At 29.9% G+C, this 19,747-nt stretch overlaps 1 protein-coding gene across 2 annotated transcripts in view; it reads left to right on the forward strand.

The window, feature by feature from the left end:
• Positions 1–19,747, forward strand: part of SNF4Agamma (SNF4/AMP-activated protein kinase gamma subunit) — a 131,568-nt gene that overhangs the window by 31,395 nt on the left and 80,426 nt on the right. For both annotated transcript variants that reach the window (XM_069132552.1, XM_069132550.1), the window contains exons 2-3: positions 1,214–1,933; positions 6,776–7,362. In XM_069132552.1, coding sequence (XP_068988653.1) covers positions 1,222–1,933; positions 6,776–7,362 — 1,299 coding nt within the window. In that variant the 5' untranslated portion in view covers positions 1,214–1,221. The remainder of the gene's footprint in view (positions 1–1,213; positions 1,934–6,775; positions 7,363–19,747) is intronic.

Consider the following 19,747-nt stretch of genomic DNA (forward strand, 5'->3'; position numbering starts at 1 on the left):
ATACTTCATACTCGTTTATTTCTCTCTTAAAATAACTCTAAAACATGTAGGTGCGCTTCGCGAAACTATTTCCTGTTAAAATAATTCAACATTAGATAATAGACTAATAGACTAATTTTCGAAAAAATGGATATTTCTGGTATGTAATAACTAAAAATTATTTGTTTGAGTGGCAGTTGTATTAAAGAAAATGGAATATACATGCAAATATAAATGCAAACACAAATGTATTTTATTTCTTTGGTTAAAACATATGTATTATGGGATACTTAAATAATATTCTCTGCTGCAGAAGTCGAAGTAAAAATTTGATATCACTAGACTACAGAGTTTTTTGTATTTATAAGAAAGTTAAAAGTGTAAAAAGCATAAAATGCATACGATATGTGAAAATATATGTAGATAGGTATGCATAAAATATCCAAAGAATATCAGCTGTTATTTGGTGGATGAAACAGACTCTAGCCGAAATTCCCTATTCTTTTAATGAATTTGCATAAAATCTGCAGTCTAGAAATCATCGTTCCATTTATGCGAGTATAGGGATTAGACGTAACCCTCATTTTGTCTTCAGTTGCTCTTACCAAATATTACTATATACATACGCGTATGTTTAATTATTGTTTAATTCAATTATAATTTCAAAAAATTCAGAGATACAACAGCCAAGTGTGTGTGTGTGTATATATATGTATGTATTATTTTTCTTAGACATTTCAAAACATGATATCTACAAATCATATTTTGATCCTTTTTAGAATTTCCTAATCGTTTTTGAACCGTAGAAAAAATGTTTATCTATCAGTCATTGATAACAAAAACAGCATTTTTCTGATATAAAGAAAACACAATGCACGTAAAAGACAATCTATATAGATAATAAGACAATAATTTTCACAAAGATGAATAACGATTTTATTAAAATATAATGTATATATATAATGTATATATATAATGAAAACACAATGCACGTAAAAGACAATCTATATAGATAATAAGACAATAATTTTCACAAAGATGAATAACGATTTTATTAAAATATAATGTATAGTAGTAATGTAGTTTTAATAGTATAATATGGTGTATTTGTGGAACGACAATGTTAAAACGAAACTACGTGGAATTTTATGAAATGAAATTACATGTCTGACAATAATTATTTAAGAATTATAGTTGGGTACAGTGAATATTAAAGAAAAATTATACCTTTCAGATTTCTCAATGGAGAGTTCCGGTGGAGACAAGCAAAACGAGTCGGACGAATGTGATGTGACTGCCAATAATCAGCGTCAGAACAAAATGACGGGTCAAGAAGACATTAACGTGAAGATAAGTAAGGATTTAGAGGAGCAGGAGGCGTTGAAGAATTTAAAGAATTTAGAGAATATCAGTCAAAATGACGAGGCTTCGAATAAATTATCAAAGGCTGTGTCTCAAGATTCTCAAGACGAAGATGACGACGTGGACGAATGTAAAGGCTCCGACGAAGACGAACTCAAAGAGGAAAAAACTGATGGGAAGAAAGACGAGAAATCATCGAGTAGTACAACGTCTACCAGCACTTCTGATGACGAGTCTGAAACCAGTTCAGACGATAAGACGGAGGCTTCGAAAACCGAGCAAACTAAGACGGTTACTTCAGAAGTCAAGAAAACAGATCAAACGACGAAAAACGACGACACGACGGATGACAGTGATATCGAGGATGACTTGATTTCAGCTATCAATTATAATACTATCACCTCTTTAGCTGCCCTTAAGGATATGCTGCAATCTTCTGGAGAGGAGTCAGATGGTGTGGATAGTTTCTTTCATCATTACTTCCTCTCTCACGTGAACAGATTACCATCAAGAAATCAAACGCATAGTCCTTATCCGTGGGGTAGACGATTGTCTGAGTGCAGGGAAGAGGATGAATACGAAAATGAAGACGGTAAGAAAGATACATAATATTAGTATTTATTGTATATTATAATATACAATATCGGAAATTAGGTGTATACTTATCATTGCTGAATCTTGTCCTTTACGTTATATATATGTTATATATATGTCTTTATTTCGGCATGTTGCCAAGAAATGGTCTCAGTTTTACAATACTAGCTTATTTAAAATATCCTCCCTCTCATACTTCACCCACTTGCGCCTCTCTCGCTTCTCTTTGGCCTTGTTATTATCCACTTCAACTTGCTATAGTGAATTATATTCTATTAATATAACCTGTAAATATACCGCACTATTTTTGTTTTTCCAACTCTATATTTATACCCCCTCCCATCCCTTTGTACTTTTACTTTCGTCTTCTTATTGCACTATCCTCCTTTAGTATTGTTCCTTATATTCTATTTCTTAAACGTTGTATCTCCTTTCTTTTCCTTTCCAGCTGCCTGTACCATTCCATCATTTTCTCTTTAAACTCCTCCGCAACTATTTCCCGTTCTTTAACTTGTCCTTTGCACTGTTTGATTTGTTTAACATTACAGTTCTTGTCAATGACTATTTAGTATGTACAATTTGCGTGTAAAAAGATTTTATTATCATTATTATTCTAATATTTAGTTAATATGCTAAGTTTTATTTATAAAAATAATTGAACAAATAAATTCTTATTTATTTTAAAGTTCTAACATTTTTAACTCTTAACCGTTTCCCAACCACGGACGAGATATGTCGTGACGCAATATGGATCGTACGATGTCACGGATGTATTGTCCCGCGACAGTGTATCGTTTATACGGTGGGCTACTATGAACAAGATATCTCGTATATTTGTTTATCAGAACGAGAGATCTAATTCGAAAAAATATTAATTCACAAAACCTCATAGCGGATGAGAAGCATATTGTTTTAGGAACACATATTGTTTTTAAATATCTCGTCCATGGTTGCGAAGCGGTTAATTGCTACTGTGGGATCCAGTTGTGGAGTACTTAACTCAGGTAATACAAACACTGTCGTTATTTCGTTCCAAAGTAACACACGATGCAAAGCTTCCGTAATGTTCAGTTAAATTGAACTTTATAATCATAAGCTATAAATTACGATTCAAATTTTCATGTAGATGTTTCAAGATCTCATAAAAAATTAATATATTCTGCTCTCACCTTTGAAAATGTAAAAGATAAGAGAAGAGAAAAAGAGTTAATTATTTATTTACTAATCTTTTGCATAAAGAGAAAATGAAGTCAAATTTTGGAAAGAAAACAAATATTAAGTTAGTTGATAATAGCATTACTTAAACGGGTTTTATTCAAATAAAATGTAGTTACTATTGGCAGTTAAAATTCTTATTTAATCTATTATCTGCTTAAATATATTTAGATGGATAGATTATTACTATAGATAGATTTCATGGTTCATGGAAGTCAGCGAAAATTTTCATTGCGTAAATGAAAATATTATTTAATTCACAATATTCAAGTGCCTTGTTTCATAGAGAAAAAAAGATCGAAATATTTTTTATTCTTCTCGAATAAGTATCTTTAATATTTCAATGCAAATTTTCTACACGCATTGACATGTTTCCAGAACGTTTATTTTTCTTGTTTACATAGAATCTGCTGAATCGTGTTATCTTGCCAGGAACATTTTTCATATCATTTGGCATTAATGTTGTTAAAACTTGTTCTTTTAAATTTCATTACTTCATCGGTTATCTCATATCTATCTTAATGTATCATAATGTATCGATGATACTGAACTCGTTGCCTTTTAATTCGCAGGAAAAAAATGATCGATAGAAAATTATTGTATTCATAAGTTATGGTATATCTGGTTTTATGGCTATCTGCTGTCTCATTAGTTGTTTAAAGAATATGCAAACTCGTTTGTTATATTAGAATATCAAACGTTATGTAAAAACGTTATGTAATTACGGAAAGAGCTAAAATCTGGTTAAGTAACATATTAATGTTAACATTACATTATGATGTATTTGTTATTTAATAAATTAAATTTTTGCATACAATTTGAAAAGAAAGATCTTAATAAAACATAAATTTCGATAAGATGGTAATCATATAGCGGTAAACAATTAATGTATCAATATAATTAGATATTTTTTTCTTCTGAGACATATATACATACCTACATAAGTTGATAACATATCGGTATTATTAGGTTGTAAGTAAGCCTTCCATATACCTTCTTCCATTTATTATTTTTATCGAAGTACTATTATATTTTTACACAAATAAAATATGTTATTTCATGTAAGAAATTAAGTTAACAGACATTTTGTTTAAAATTTTTACAATCTTAATGTTAACTTTACTCGTGATATACAAAGCAGTTTGGCTTTATTTACGCACAGCTACTTTATTCAAAAACATTCCGTAAATAACTCCTACAATCTACTATACCTAACTATGGAGAAAAAAAGTAAATAAATTAAAGGAAGAATTTGTCATAAATCTACACAAACTTCTGCTGTTTAAATAAATATATATACTATATATATAATAAATATATTGGTTTTTGCATTAAATCACGGCACAAAATATGTATTCCCGTGCGTTTAAAGTATCTTGAAATGGGATAGAAAGAAATTCATTCATACACCATATTTGAGCAATATTGTACAACTGCTGTTTAGTTTAGATCGTTAGACATTCAGTGAATATCTATTATTTTATCTTATTCCTATATTTAGTTATCTTTTTATAGAAATTTTTGTACAAATTAGGTGCATAAGCTAAAAAAAGATCTTAACAAATTAATCTTATTATCGAATCTATATGTCTCAATCTTTCTTTCGTTCCAGCAGATAAAAAGATTTGTAATGTTTGAAGTAAAAAATTTCAGTGTAAAATTGTGTATGTATATATATATATAAGAACGATTATTTCATATCTTCTTCAAATCTGAAAATCTGTTTGAACCGAATATTATTTTAAAGACATAACAAAGTCAATTAGGTATATGTGAATAAAATGAAAAATTAATTTTTCGATATAATTACTTTTCAGCAGTTAATTTCATTTTTCCTCATTTCTTTCGCTTCGATTTAAAATGTTACATGTTTCATTATAAGAACCGGATTGATTCTCTCCGATCGTTTGCAGCCATTGCCAGCGTCTATGGAAGATTGCGAGGAAAGCAGCATGTTACGAAACATGATTCGAGCATTAAAACGCGCTAAGAGCTATTAACAGGGGCTCGTACTCGTTCAATGAGAACTAAGATTAGCGTGCGGCTAGAGGTTTAACTGTGTTTAGTTCGGTTTGCGACGTTTTTACTATCACTGCAAGAAGACACTTTATTTTTCGATAACGATATGTTATATTTATTATTATCAAAAAGGGAAACGTTATAAATATATGCCTTTACTTTTCTTTTAATTGCTATCATTACCATTAAAAATCAGTTAGTATCATTGATGCTTTATATCCCAGAATAATTTTTACCAATCAAATATACCATGTCGATAAGTTTAATGACAACGCGTTACATTTTCCATTCATTTCATTTATTTTTCTTGTGACTACCAATCGAAACGACTTTTTATTTGCGATATACGAGAGCAACGCGTCTACTGTTTGCGAATTACCCACTTCATGGAACACAGCTAGAGATGCGAACAGTTACTTCATTTAGCTGATGTTTATTTATAGAGTGCCCCCGGAAGCATAATATTCCACGTTTCCAACGATGTAATAGTTCCAAGTGCTTGCGAATCTTCCACGTTCTCTTTCCTTATTCAAATCGGCAGCCCGAACAAGTTTAATAGTTGTTTCTCTTGAATTATATCGCTGCCCGTTAATATTATGCATGTTTTGTCAGCCACGGGAATAAATATTCGTGCGAAGAAAAATATAATAACAGACGACGTACAACGCGACATGTTACGATGCTGCATGATAGAGTCTGGCAAATTGTGCAAACGAGCGTGTGTCGACTCGATTCACGCAGCTCAATGCTCGGTATCAGACTTTATAACAGTGAAAGGAGCGGGTGTTACAAGTGCGACCGACTCAAATAATAGCAGCTTTGTCGGTAATTAAAATTGGACAACGAGATCGCCACCAGCAATGTTCCCCGTTAATTCGTACTTATTAGAAAATTTTATGTCATTTTCATATGCATAAATTATTATTTAGTTTAGTCAAATCATTCAGGCATGCATTAATTTTAGAAGTAGCGAGGTAAGTTTCGTGCTATTCCTCATACTCCTCTTCTACGAACAGTGTTCCTATTCTTGATAGGACAGTCGTGATAGGACAAAGTGTGACAGTCGAAATACACTCGCAGTAGAAATTGACTATACACTAGAAAACAATAAAAAGGGATATAAACATATGTTCTATTTGTTTTTGTTTATAAGATTTAATGAGTTTTGTGCTGCATTATTTGTTTTACAGAAGATGCTCAAAGAGACCATCATGCATTCCGAGGCAAACCTGCTGCGAACATTGTATCGTTAGATGTTGGGTTTTATCCTTAGATTTCAGTGATCGCTGTTGCCTCCTATCGAATTTTAGTGAATAGCTAACAAATTTTTATATGAAAATTTTCTAAATATATAAATGGATTGAAGCTCCGGTTTTTTTTAATTTTTATTTGAAGAAAAATAAACAAAAATTCGTTAAAAATTGAAGATTGTAGAAACACGTAGGATTTTCTAGTTTTTCTTAAAATGAAAAAATACTAAATAGGGCACATTCGTACTAACAAGAAGGAGGGCAAAATTGTCGTAAAGTTGAACAACGTCAGGCCAAGTGGCATCGATAATCCTTCATAGTATGTCGTTGCTAACATACGTTTTTTTGTGTTTCAGTGAAAAACTTGGAAGCATCGACCGCGGAAAATGCTAGTGAAAGTAAGAAGGATGTTGCGAAGACGGAAGAGTTGGACGAAAAGAACGATAGTGACTCTTCGAAAGCTTCTAGTCCGTCTACTTCAGAGAAATCCAGCTCTGAGAGAATCGATCAAAAGTCGAATCCTACCCCCAGTATATCTGAACCGAATACCCAAACTACTATCCCTTCGGTGACAACGACGACAACTTCGACAACTACCTCGACGATCACATCGACGACGACTGCTACGACAACTACCTCGTCATCTAGGTTTACGACGTCGACGGTTACTTCACCGACGTCCACCACGAAGCCTCCTCTAAGAAGAAGGCATACCACTGGCCCTGGGATGACCTTCCCAGCCACGGACCCGCCGACCTATTCGACCAGTATGACTTTCTCGAGGACCAGTCCTCTCCCTAGTCCTCATCTCGATAAAAGGTTCTTCGACAGCAGTTTGATAGAAATGAAGAGTCAGGCGAGTAGTTCTAGCACTCTTGATTATGATTCGACGGAGGAAGTCTGGGTTCGCAGGGTAGATTTCGTTCAGGAGAGAAAGAGAAAGGTAAGTGAAATTGTTTCTTCCGAGTTATATATTTAATTTTTTGTGGAAATTCAATCACATCTTTTCAAGAAATGAGGCTTTGTCTGATCATGAGGGTTGTCAATGATGGTATGAGTATCACGGTAGGAAATATTAGGGGAGTAAAGGAAAGGTATGCTAAGGCTTATTGTTAGATGTTCTAGGTATCTACATATTACATACATTGGTTATGAGAGGTTTTATCTATGAGAAAGGTCGTCTTAGGGATAGCTAGATTAGATAGAAGATTGAACAAGAGAAACGATATGCTGATGCTAGTGACAGTGACACCGTAACTTACTCACTTTATTAATGGATAATAGAAATGTAGTTGAGGAAATATTATTATAAAAAATAATTTTTTGGTTTATTCGTAATCATTGTTCCTTTTGTTTTTAGTGCTAATTAGTAAAATAGGTATAGGTAATTGTGAGCCAATTTTAAATTATCTGAACTGTTTATTCATATAGTTCGATAGAATTTGATAGTCATTAGATAAAATCAATAAATTTCTATTTCCTATACAATTTTTTTCTATACTGTTACAAATATCTAAATATATCCTAAAAAGTTTTTACGAAGACATCGGTTTGAAAAAGTTAATTCTTAGTTTTAAGGCAATTTTAAGACAATGGTTATTAAATTTCTAAGAGATTTTTGGAGATTTCTGGCATTCTGGTAACTATTATTTGTACCAGAAATTGTTTCTGGTCATTACTAACCAAAAAATATTCTCATCGCCAAAAATGATGATCTGTTACTAAAAACAATTTCCGTCATGAATGATGATTATTTATAAACAAAATGATTTCGATCATTTATAATTATTATTCTTAAGCAAAATCATTTAAATTATGATTTTCATACAATAACTTTTTAAATTTTTAATTATAACTGTTGGAAAACCTAACTTGTTTTTAATTTATAACTGCACTTGGATACATATGTAAGTTAATTAGGTTGTATTTTATTTTTTTACAAACATTCATATTAATATATATATTTATATATATGCGGAAATAGACGGCGACTGAAGAATCGCGGAAATTGAAGATACAGTTTCAAATTACGACATGATTGTTCGTCTATTTTCTTAAATAATGAGTATGAAATATCTTTTATACATAAAAATAGTTGGTCACAAGGTTGTTTACGAGTCGATGATACTTTTCATCTATGATATATTCCTTGCGTTTAGGCAGGAAATTATCAGCAGCGATAATAATATTCGTTTCCGGTTAGAATGGAGAAAGAACGTTGCTTATTTTGTGAAGGTCTGCTGTTTTGTTGCTTCTTATATCTTTTAAAAGAAATAAATTACATGAAGATAAAGTAAATGTGATGAAAATAGTTTGTTGTTATCTATTTAAATTGTCGTTCACGACTATATATATTCGTCTAGTGTACATCATAGTAAGGTGTGGTGGATTGATTCCTTACTTCACGCGTGATTTCACAAAATGATTCGCATTTCAGTTTATTTATTTATTTTCCATAGTCCTTTTCACTGGGTTAGAACGGTCTTTCAGTTACACTTCCCTTTGATCAAACGATTTGTATTTATATAGTAATTCTTTTCTCCTTTTCAAGTATTGGAAATAATCTTTAAGTAACTATTAATTATTAATTATTACTTCGTTAGATGCTTGGTACAAAAAGAATTCGAAAAGAATATTGTTTGAGACGAAATTTTATTTTATTTTACTATTATTACATATAATCGTATTTATTGATGTCGATATATGATGGAATGAAATTTATTAGTAACTTTGCTTTATAAATCAATTTTATGTATGTTACGTATGCTTTTACCAATATTATTATGTTTTAAAGCAGTTTTCTAGTATGTTCTGCAGTGAAATACTGCAGATTTTTATTTATTAAGTGTAAATGTGCAAAGAACATAATATACAATAATATGCAAAGTAGCTGAAATGGGGAACTTTATGGTATCTAGTAGTGAAAATAAATTTCTACTCAGATTTGATTTCTTTCGTTCTGGTAGTAATACATATTGAGTAATATTGGCAGAAACTGTCTTTAAGGAAGTAATATGTATAGTTGCACGAATTTACTTCAATATCGAAATCCTAAGGATTCAAATTCTCGGTAGATTCATTACCATTATTATAATTTCGCCAATTTTTCAATATTTATTTATTTTTAAGAATTTTAAGTAAAACATGCGAATCATGTAAAACAGTTTTCGTAAATAACAAGTGTAACGAACGATCCTGAACATAAACAGTTATTGCGTAGTTGTGTGACGAAAGGTGTGATAAATTGGCCTCAAGAAACTTGGAGGGCCTTACCTTCTTCTGTAAAGGGTAGATTACCTTACTATCACTAAGTGTCAGGGCAACGAACACAGATCTTCGTAACAAAGTCTTTTCTTATTTTTAAAACAACAAAGGATATCCATAGAACATGAAATAATTGCACAAAATTTTTGTTTCAATTAACAAATCTTAAGGTTCAATAAATGAAATTATCTCAATTTTTATGTTGATTACAGATATTTTTTTGATTAATATTTCGCCTTAACAGAATGTGTATGTTTTAGTTATTAGTTTTTGATGTGAATTTATTTTTTATTTAATATTATAATATAAAATTAGAAAAATGTATTAGTTTAAATCACAAAATATAAATAAAACATTTGATGTCAAGAGTCAAGATCGACATATGTGTATACATATATACGTAAGTAGGTATTGTACTTATACTACTGATCAAAAGTATACACATATTTACAATTAGTTGTTTTTGATAAGATATAATTTAATTAATTAGAGAATCATAAGTAATGAACTATGTGTTGATAAATAGCCAGTATATTCTGTATTATAAGAATATTTCCTTATTAAAACACGGTAAAATTGATTTTAAAGAACTAATAAATATGAAAATTTGTAACAAAGCATTCTGGGGAAAATGTCTATCCCCAGAGACTATCTAGTTTTTAAGATATAAATCGTATAAAAAGATTTGTCTAAAGTCACAAAAAGACTGTTGTTATCATCTACTTGAACACTAAAGAAATTAAGAATTTAAACATTTTAAATGAATGTCAAGTAGGAATTAAATATATCGATGAATCGTATGTATGCAATATATGTATGTAATATATATATGTAATATTTAATCTTAGTATACTGCCGGAAAATTTCTAAACAGATAATTAAGGTCTGTTATTTGAAAATTCTGTGAGAATACGATAAATATTACTTTATATATTTATTGGCCTATATATTTTACTAACATTCATGCATCGTATATGGAAATTTGACTAAAGACTAAACAAAGTATTTAGCATATTTAAAATATTTAAAAACATATTTAAAATACTAGCATATTTAATTTAAAGACACTGATTATAGTAGATAAGTTCAAAAAAGAAATATCTTACTTTCGATGATACGATAATGCTAATGGTAATAATAATCATTAATCTCCGCATGAGATCTGAGATCAATTTACAACATTTATCTACATAGTACTATTAAAAATTGCATAAAATCTTAGGTGGAGATGTGTGTAAAGGTGTTCGAAGTTTGTATTTCTAAATTTGCGATATCGTTCGATCTAGATCTCGATATGTGACTTTAATGTTTCAATTCAATGTTTCGTGGGTGAGGTTAGGAGACAGGGGAGCGTAGGTACAAGGCTTCCTTTAAGCTTTATCGATTCGGTTGAAAGACGAATTACAATGCGTTGAGGGCTATTATGACTATGACGGATACGTCGACACGTAAGGTCTCCTTTGCGAATGCTTCCCGTACGTGGATTGTTGGCTCAATTAGTAACGCATAGAGATTAGGTTAGTAAATAAATCGTACGAAAGACGATTTGTAATGAAGATAAGACAATACATGCGATAGTATCGATCAGTAATGCTAATTAGATAATGCTCGAAAGGAAGTTCAATCTAGAATGTTCACAATTTTAAACATGTTCTTAAGCTTCGCATCGTCCGATTTGCTAAAAACGACCAACGAAATCAAGCGAAGTAAACGTGCTTTATTTGTTTGCGATATTTTACTCTTTGTTGCGTAACATGGCCGTCTGACGACTCATAAGCCCGTTTTAGAATACAAAGAATTTTACACGTGCTTCGTGTTCGCTATAGGCATCCGAACTGAGTAATTGCATACTCTGTGCGGTTAATCTATTTTAGTCGTGACATTTTCATGTTGCATTCTTTCATAGAATTGTTTCGTTGTTATTTCCAACAATGATGAGAGTTATTTAATGTGTCTTATATTTTTCCTTGAATTAGAGAAAATCTTGATGCATGTATGTACATCTTTATCGCCGAACGCGCTTCTCGACGCAGTGCAGATCTTAATGTTATTTGCATTAGTTGATAGATGGCGATGCAATACGTCGAAGCTCAACTGCCATCTTTATGAAATTATGTACCTATATACATACCTACATATTCCGAATGAAAACCGTAAACATACACTATATTATATTATATTATATCATATCACATTATATTATATTATATTATATTATATTATATTATTTTATATTATATTATTTTATATTATATTATTTTATATTATATTATTTTATATTATATTATATTATTTTATATTATATTATATTATGTTATATTATATTATATTATATTATGCATGATGACAACTAATTGAGATTTCGCAACGCGTGTCGTCGCGCTTAAATGGTTATATGTTATAAGTATGTTATAAGTATAGAAACGACGACTGGAATATTTACAATAATCTCTTACTTATGATGTTTTACACGTTTAGTCTGTTTATCCAAGAAGGAACTGCAGGAACACGAAGGGGGCAATACAGATAAAATGATAATATTAAATTTAGCTTTTAATAAAATGAGTCATATTATAAATTGGAGCACGTGAATCACGAAAGTATTAACAATAATGTGTAAAGTCTAGCACATAAAAATTGTCTCGCTTAAAAACTGTCAGTGACCTTGAAAAATAGAAAAAGAAAAATGATGAGCGGAGAAGCGTAAGTCATCATATTTGTTGTTCTACATCAATCAACTTGGTTTTGACACAATATTTTTGTATAAATAGAAGCAATTATTAATATATTAAGCAATCCGAAGTAGACCAAACTTTTTGTATCATACTATTAGTATTATAAGTATTGTATTAGTGTTGTATCTGCAGTGTGCAATCTTAAGAGAACCATATAAGTTCGAAGCATTAAATCGTGCAATACGATTATCTTCTAAAACGTAAAGGTAGTAAAGGTAAAGGCGAGAATATAATCAGCAAGCATAATTCGTTGATTATCGCTTAGGTCAAGAAATTTTGCCTGATATTTTCCCGGTGGCAATGAACTAGTATTTTCTTATCCAGCACTACACAAAAAGCTGTATTCCAATGTAGCAGGACATTAGAAATTTTGAGAATGGATGTCAATAGCGGCGTAATTCAGTAAGATTACACGAAATAGGTATAAATTAGTAATACATCTGTAGCCGAGTTATATGGCTTTAAATTTCGGTTAAACGTTTTGCAAGCTTTGGAATGACTGGCCTGGATGGATATGTACGAGGTATTATCTTATTAATCACAATTCATTCGCGATAAGAGAACATTACCACAATTCTCCAGGGAAAATTATTATCGATATGATTTCTTGACGAAACGAAAAGATATCAGATAGGTGATAGTGAATCCCTGTGGCTTGTGCCACCCACGAGTGCTGGTACTGTCAGTCAGTGGCGAAATCTCAATAGATACACGACCCCCGCGTCATGAATATTTGAAACTTTGGTGGTGCGCTGTTTTTTTCGTCGTTTGTGAAAATATGTCAGCTGTGTCGTTGAGTGTCGGAAGAATTCGGAAATATTCTTTGGTGCCATATTTAGATCGATGTCCAGAATTTCATGGAACTTATAAGGTAATCGAAATATATCGAAACAATCGACATATCCTCAATTTCGAAATTGTTAATACATTATACATACATTTAAATTATCAATCTGTCGGGCATTGTACCAATTTCTTTATTTAGGTATCCAGTATCTTCCTATGTGTAGTTTCAGTTCTGTGTTAAAAAATAAGGTACATCGTATTTATACTTAAGATCTAACTAAGATTGATCTGCCTTTGTGAACTTTTAATTTTCCAATTATGGATGTTTCTGATTAAGAGACGAACTGGTTAACAAATTAAAAAATACAATTTTAATTCTACTGCGGTCTTCAAATTTTTGTTCAATATCATTCTCATTTCTACGAGTAAAAAATTTGCTATGTTTTAAGAGAATCTGATTAAATTTTATTCTGAACTAAACTAAAACGAGAAATCACGCATATTGCTTAAACAACTATTCTTCCATGTCTTCTACTAATCTAAGAAATTTTTCATATTTTTTTACAAAAAGCACGGTTGCTTTGTAAATTCCTCGAGGATGTAGCAGGGATAATTTGAGGATAGTTACGAGATGTACTGATCGTTAAAAGGAATATTCTTAATTTTTTATGTACTGACTATGTGAATTATTGAAAAATACCATTCGTAATTGAAATATAAATTGTAATAGCAAATGTATTTCTATTTGAATAACTTGTTGCCGCATTTTTAGTTTAATTTGATATCGATAGAAAGCAATTCTATACTAATTGGAAATGTTAATACTGTTTAACACTGTTCAGTTACCAAATTGTTGATTGATTCTTGCGTTAATGTTTGTAGTTCGCCACATGTTATGGATTTAACATATCCTAAATTTATATATTTTCAATTTAGTTTATGCAATCATTTCAATGAATAGTATTATACACTTAACATGGATATGCACAGTATTTATTAGCATTATCATTTCATCCCAAGTAAAGTATTATTCTCCACTGTTTCAATTTTTATCCATTACTATACGTTGCAAATATACACGTATGTATGTATATAACACAGAATTTTATTTCTAAAGTAAAATACTCTAAAATAATTAGATCAATGGCAAACAGAGTAAGTTCTATACTAAGAATTACATTAGATAATTTACTATTATATAAATAACAAATTTGTCATTAAAAAATAAATCGATCTATTTTTCAAAGAATATTTTATATATAAGTTTCAAATATTTTTAATATGTACAATATCTATATATTTTCAAATATACTGTGTATACATATGTATATATATTCATACATAGGTATATTCAAATATATATTCATGTTCTTTTAATTTATACAGAATGTGGTTTATGCACTTTGCACTTTGCTCAATATTATTTTTTGATCTTATTTTCCTTTGGCTGTCTTTATGATGTTTATAATTATTATATTTCTTAAAATACACAAAGTTTGAGTAGGTCTGAAGCAATCTTAAAATTAAAGAAGTGACAATTTTAGCGGGATATTCATTTATTAATTTATCTACAAATTATATCAATATGAATACATGTATGTCTTCTGTCGAATAAGATATTTTGTAATCTTATCGATTTAAGCTTTAATGATTAGCTATTGACAATTTGTATTTGACTTAACAGAATCACAATAGAATTTTTTCATCGCATAAATACTGTACTTTTTCGAAATACAGCAAAATTCAAATGAATTCGTCAATATACTTTTAACTATATTTTAATATCTAAAATATAGATACTACAAATATTTTATTATCTGAAATATTGTATTATTAGTATCGTGGTGTTTAAAAACATGTTCAATGTGAAAATTGAATACTCCAAGAAAGAAGTAAAAGTAGAAATAGAAGTGGAAGTAGAAGATGTTTTAAAGAATTCATTACTAATAAATACCATAAAAAGAATTTTTTTTTTTATTTATTGAAATTTACAATCAATTCTCGCATTGAGAATTTTCAGTAATTTTTCTGGCGTGACGCAGTGACATGGCTAATTATTTATAATAAGTTAATACTTATTATAGATAAGTATAATACCATAAAAAGAATGGACAATTTTTTTGAGAAAGGGCTCTTAAAGTTAGGGTTAGTAGTAAGAGATGAAAAAATCATCGAATTTACGAAGCAAATACTTTAATTTAAACTGCTAATATTTTTAATTAGCTACAGTTTTTTTGGATTTCGCTATGATTTTTCCAAATTCAATATGTACAAATATATTTTATATTTACGAAATGTGTTTTACGATCCAATCTACGTATTTAATTGCTATCTGATACATTTCTGGAAAATTTTAAAATTGATTCTTTGTTTTTCCAAAGAGTAACTGACATAGTTGTTGTTTATTGTCGCTGGCACTCATTTTCGTTTTCCATAGAAAATGCGTCTCTCTCCTCCAAATATCGAACGATCTGATTACAAGCGTCCAGTCCTCGACCGGTTATTTATTTTCTTGTAAATATTTTAGTTTATCATAAAATCAACCTTGATTTTTGTGTTTTTCAATAAAAACATAAGCCAGATTTATCTCATTGTTCCTATATTTCTGTGAATGTACGACAAAGTTGAGAGTAATGTTAAGAAAGGTTAATGTTTCTGAAAACTGTAAAAGAAATACTCGAACAACATGTTAGGAATGAATCAATGAGAAAGATAATTGGGCAAGAGTGAAATAACTAGTCCTATCTACTGTGGTTAAATTTTTGTCTTAATCTTAACCCCTTAACCTACAACTACGGGCATAGCCTATAGCACGATGATCGGGTCAAACGTAAATATTACGGGAATAGCCCGTAGTAGATGATTGGACCAAACGTAAATATTACGGTCATTCTCGAACGTAAATCGTAGGTTAAGGGGTTAATACCATTCTTATTTTGATGTACATATAAAAGTACTTTTAACGTATAAAAAAATATTTATGCTAAGAATCCTTTTACATCTTTCTTGAAATTTAAGATATTAGTAACGATAAATAAACTCTAAAACGGCTGAAAGGATGCAGCTGGGTTAACAATTTTTCTTTGAAAATTTAGATCGAAATATTTTGCTACATAATATAAAGAATATGATATTCACGTGGCATTGAGAAGTTCAATTTCCCTTACTGTTTTCTGCCCTCTGCCAATTTTAAACTAGATTTATTTCTGGTTTCATAACATTCGTTACGCACTGTATCATGTACATATATAGTTCCGTGGTATTGTATCAGACGTCAGGCCAGTGCAAAGTTAATTCAAAAAGCCAGTCGAGCTCGGAACATTGAACGAAACGATTCGCGATTTTAGGGATATATAATATTTTTGTTCGGTCAACGAAACTAGTGAAATGCGAATGGATATACATACAAATTGGACGAGAAACTACGTGATATTTCATACGCGAAATATGTTTTATTCTTATTGTTTTCACATTTTTTAAGTTTCTTTTGTTTCGTTTCAATAGAATTCTGCATTTAGATCGATTTTATTTCTAAACTGTTCTGCACGTCATTTTGGTGGTACTTTTGCTAAATGTTCTATCATCCTTTTTTTATCTGGTCTAAACGTTTTCTACGATCATTAGATTTTCGTAATTATGACTTATTTATCGAGATTGTTACACTAGATTTCTTGTCTATCATCACGAGATAATAGTCACGTGAATTGTTTGTCAAACAGTGGAAAATGTGATTACATGTAGTTGAGTTTCCTGTTATCAGTTCTCACAGGCAATCTTACGCTATCCAGACAAAATTTTTACTTTTTTTTCAAAAGCAAGTGCTATTAAATAACATTCCACGTATCCATAGATACGTACTTTTGTTAAGGACGTATGATATTACAACTATTTATATACTCTTCCTTTTTTAAAATAAAATTTAATAATACTTTTTACATAGTCCTGAGAAATTAGAGTACCAAGATTCGTATCAACGTTATATCGTCATCTTTCTTGATCAATTCCACATTCCATCCTAGATTCATATAATGGTGGATCGATATTATAGATACTTATTATTATTTTAAATATATAGAAAACAATATTTAATAAGACATTTGGTTATATAATATACATAATTAATATGAAATTATACTTTGCACACTTATATTTATACGAAGAAACGAAAATTACTTAAATGCTATGAGATACAAAAATGAAAGAATTGAAACAGAAATAAAATCCTTTAACGCGGATCGTACGGAGATAGGATTAAAATTTATGTCCACGAGCATGGATACAATCGGCCGATGACAACGATCGATTGAATTTCTATGGTTTCTTTATGTCTGTGCTTCACTACGAATCATTACAGTATCATTCCATTCACTGTGAATCGTCAGAAAGAACGGATATATTATATATACATATGTATATAAAAATTCTGTTCACTATAGATGTCATGATTCGATGAAAAATGTGCGAGAAACGTATCTATGGTGCAGGAAAATAATATATTTGATTAAACCCGTAATATATTATATAAGTTTATATTTCACACACATGTATACACAAACGCGCGCACCCGCGCATTATAATATGTATGATCCCCAAAATTTTTGTTTTACGAACACTTCAAGAAGCTCCTGAGAGCTTGCTTAGTGATTTGGTGCCAGATTGTGCGAAAAGGGTACGAAACAGAATTAATTTGAATAATAATGGTATAGAATGAATGCTTGAAGACCATCATGAATGAAATTGTACAAATTGTGAATTTTGTTTTAATATTACTATTTTTATAACGTTATTTGCACAATACTTAAACATTAAGTTGTAAAGTATGTCCTCCACTTTTCACTTCATATTGAATAACGTATGAGGCATTTAAGTGCGTTTAGTGGAGTTTATTGATATTAAAAATATATTGCTGTGAAAATTCACTCATGACAGAATAATAGCTAGAAAAATTTGTCGAATGATCAGCTGGACAAATTGTGAAGTACAAATTAAATAATAAGAAAAAAAGAAGACAGAATAAATATGATTTCCTTTGATGATAGTTTTTAAGGGTTAATTATATATGTGTCCTTGTTTAGAAAATCAATAAATGTACAATATAAAAGTATGAAACTGCATATTTTCTGTGGATTAATTTTTGCATTAAACAGTAAATGGATGTTATCTGTTCGAACGATATATGTATATCGATATGTTAATAAATAAAAATATAAGATACATGTACATGTGATTAAGATTAAAGTATATAATGTATTTCTTATGTTATTGACAATCGATAATCGATAGCATACTGTGTAATGTATCTTACAGAAGAATAATAATTTCTAATAAATGAAAATAATTATTAAAGTAAATATATATAAATGCAATTTTGCAGATGCAGATAGGAAATTAAATCGCAATTAGTCCAAGTATAGATTTAATATTTAATACTAATTTCTTAATAATCTTAATGTACTATAAAAAATTGTTGAATCGATTCCGATTTTTACTAATAAATAGATTATATAAGACATTTTTATAATATATAGAACCGGCAGAGATAAAGAAGTTACTTTTTGTTACAAATGTTTCCATGAACAAGTGTAACACGTAAGACGAGTAGCAGATCATTTACAATAGACCTTGATTACCATTCAGTGAAAGTACTTTAACTGATCCGTCGATATAATTGGATATATTCCAGGAATTCGTAATACACTGTACGAATTACGAAACACAATGTGTTATCTCGATGATCCATCTCACTGTCTAACATGCAGGAATGTTACATTTACTTTGAAAATGTTATTTGGATAAAGGATAATAAATTGTCAATAATACATTTTCAATTTTACCAATAAAGATCGTCGTCTTCAATTTTTGTTACTTTAAACGAAACGTGAATACTTCTTTCCACATTGAAATTGATAAAAAATCGTTTTTTAACAATTAAATTATAAAAAAATACATATACCTCATGGGATTAAACAAATCTTCTGTTGCTTTGCTGTTATTATTTAAATTATTAAAATTTGATTGTAACGTTAAAATCTCAAAGTTCACTTTTTGATTTGAATATACATACTGGCAGATATGTATATTTGGCAATGTATTATTCGATAAAAGAAAGTGAAGAAATATATACAAATCGAGACTTTGAATTAAAAGCAATCTAAGATCTTCCAAGTTTATTGCGATATTAAACCTTGAGATTGTTTCCATGTACTTACCTTTTCCATCGTAGTAAAATAGTCGGAAAATTAGAGGAACAGCTGGCTATCCTAGATTTGGATACAACTTAGATTTTGTTTTTCTCTTTTAACAGATTCACAACTGTGCTGTTCTTTCGGGACATGTTCAATACTGTTGTATTGTTCTTTATAATTTTGCTAGTACACGCACACACACACGCACACACACACACACACATACACAGAGTTCTGGTAGTACAATTAGCAAGAGGATAATTATAAATGAAAAAATAAATCCCAATAGTACACAAATTATTTAATACTCAAAAATATTTGACTTTTTATGGTACCTATAAGTAGATTATAGATATTT

The sequence above is a fragment of the Bombus flavifrons genome, chromosome 2 (genome assembly GCF_040668555.2).
Source record: "Bombus flavifrons isolate JBK064 chromosome 2, iyBomFlav1_principal, whole genome shotgun sequence".
Taxonomy (NCBI): domain Eukaryota; kingdom Metazoa; phylum Arthropoda; class Insecta; order Hymenoptera; family Apidae; genus Bombus; species Bombus flavifrons.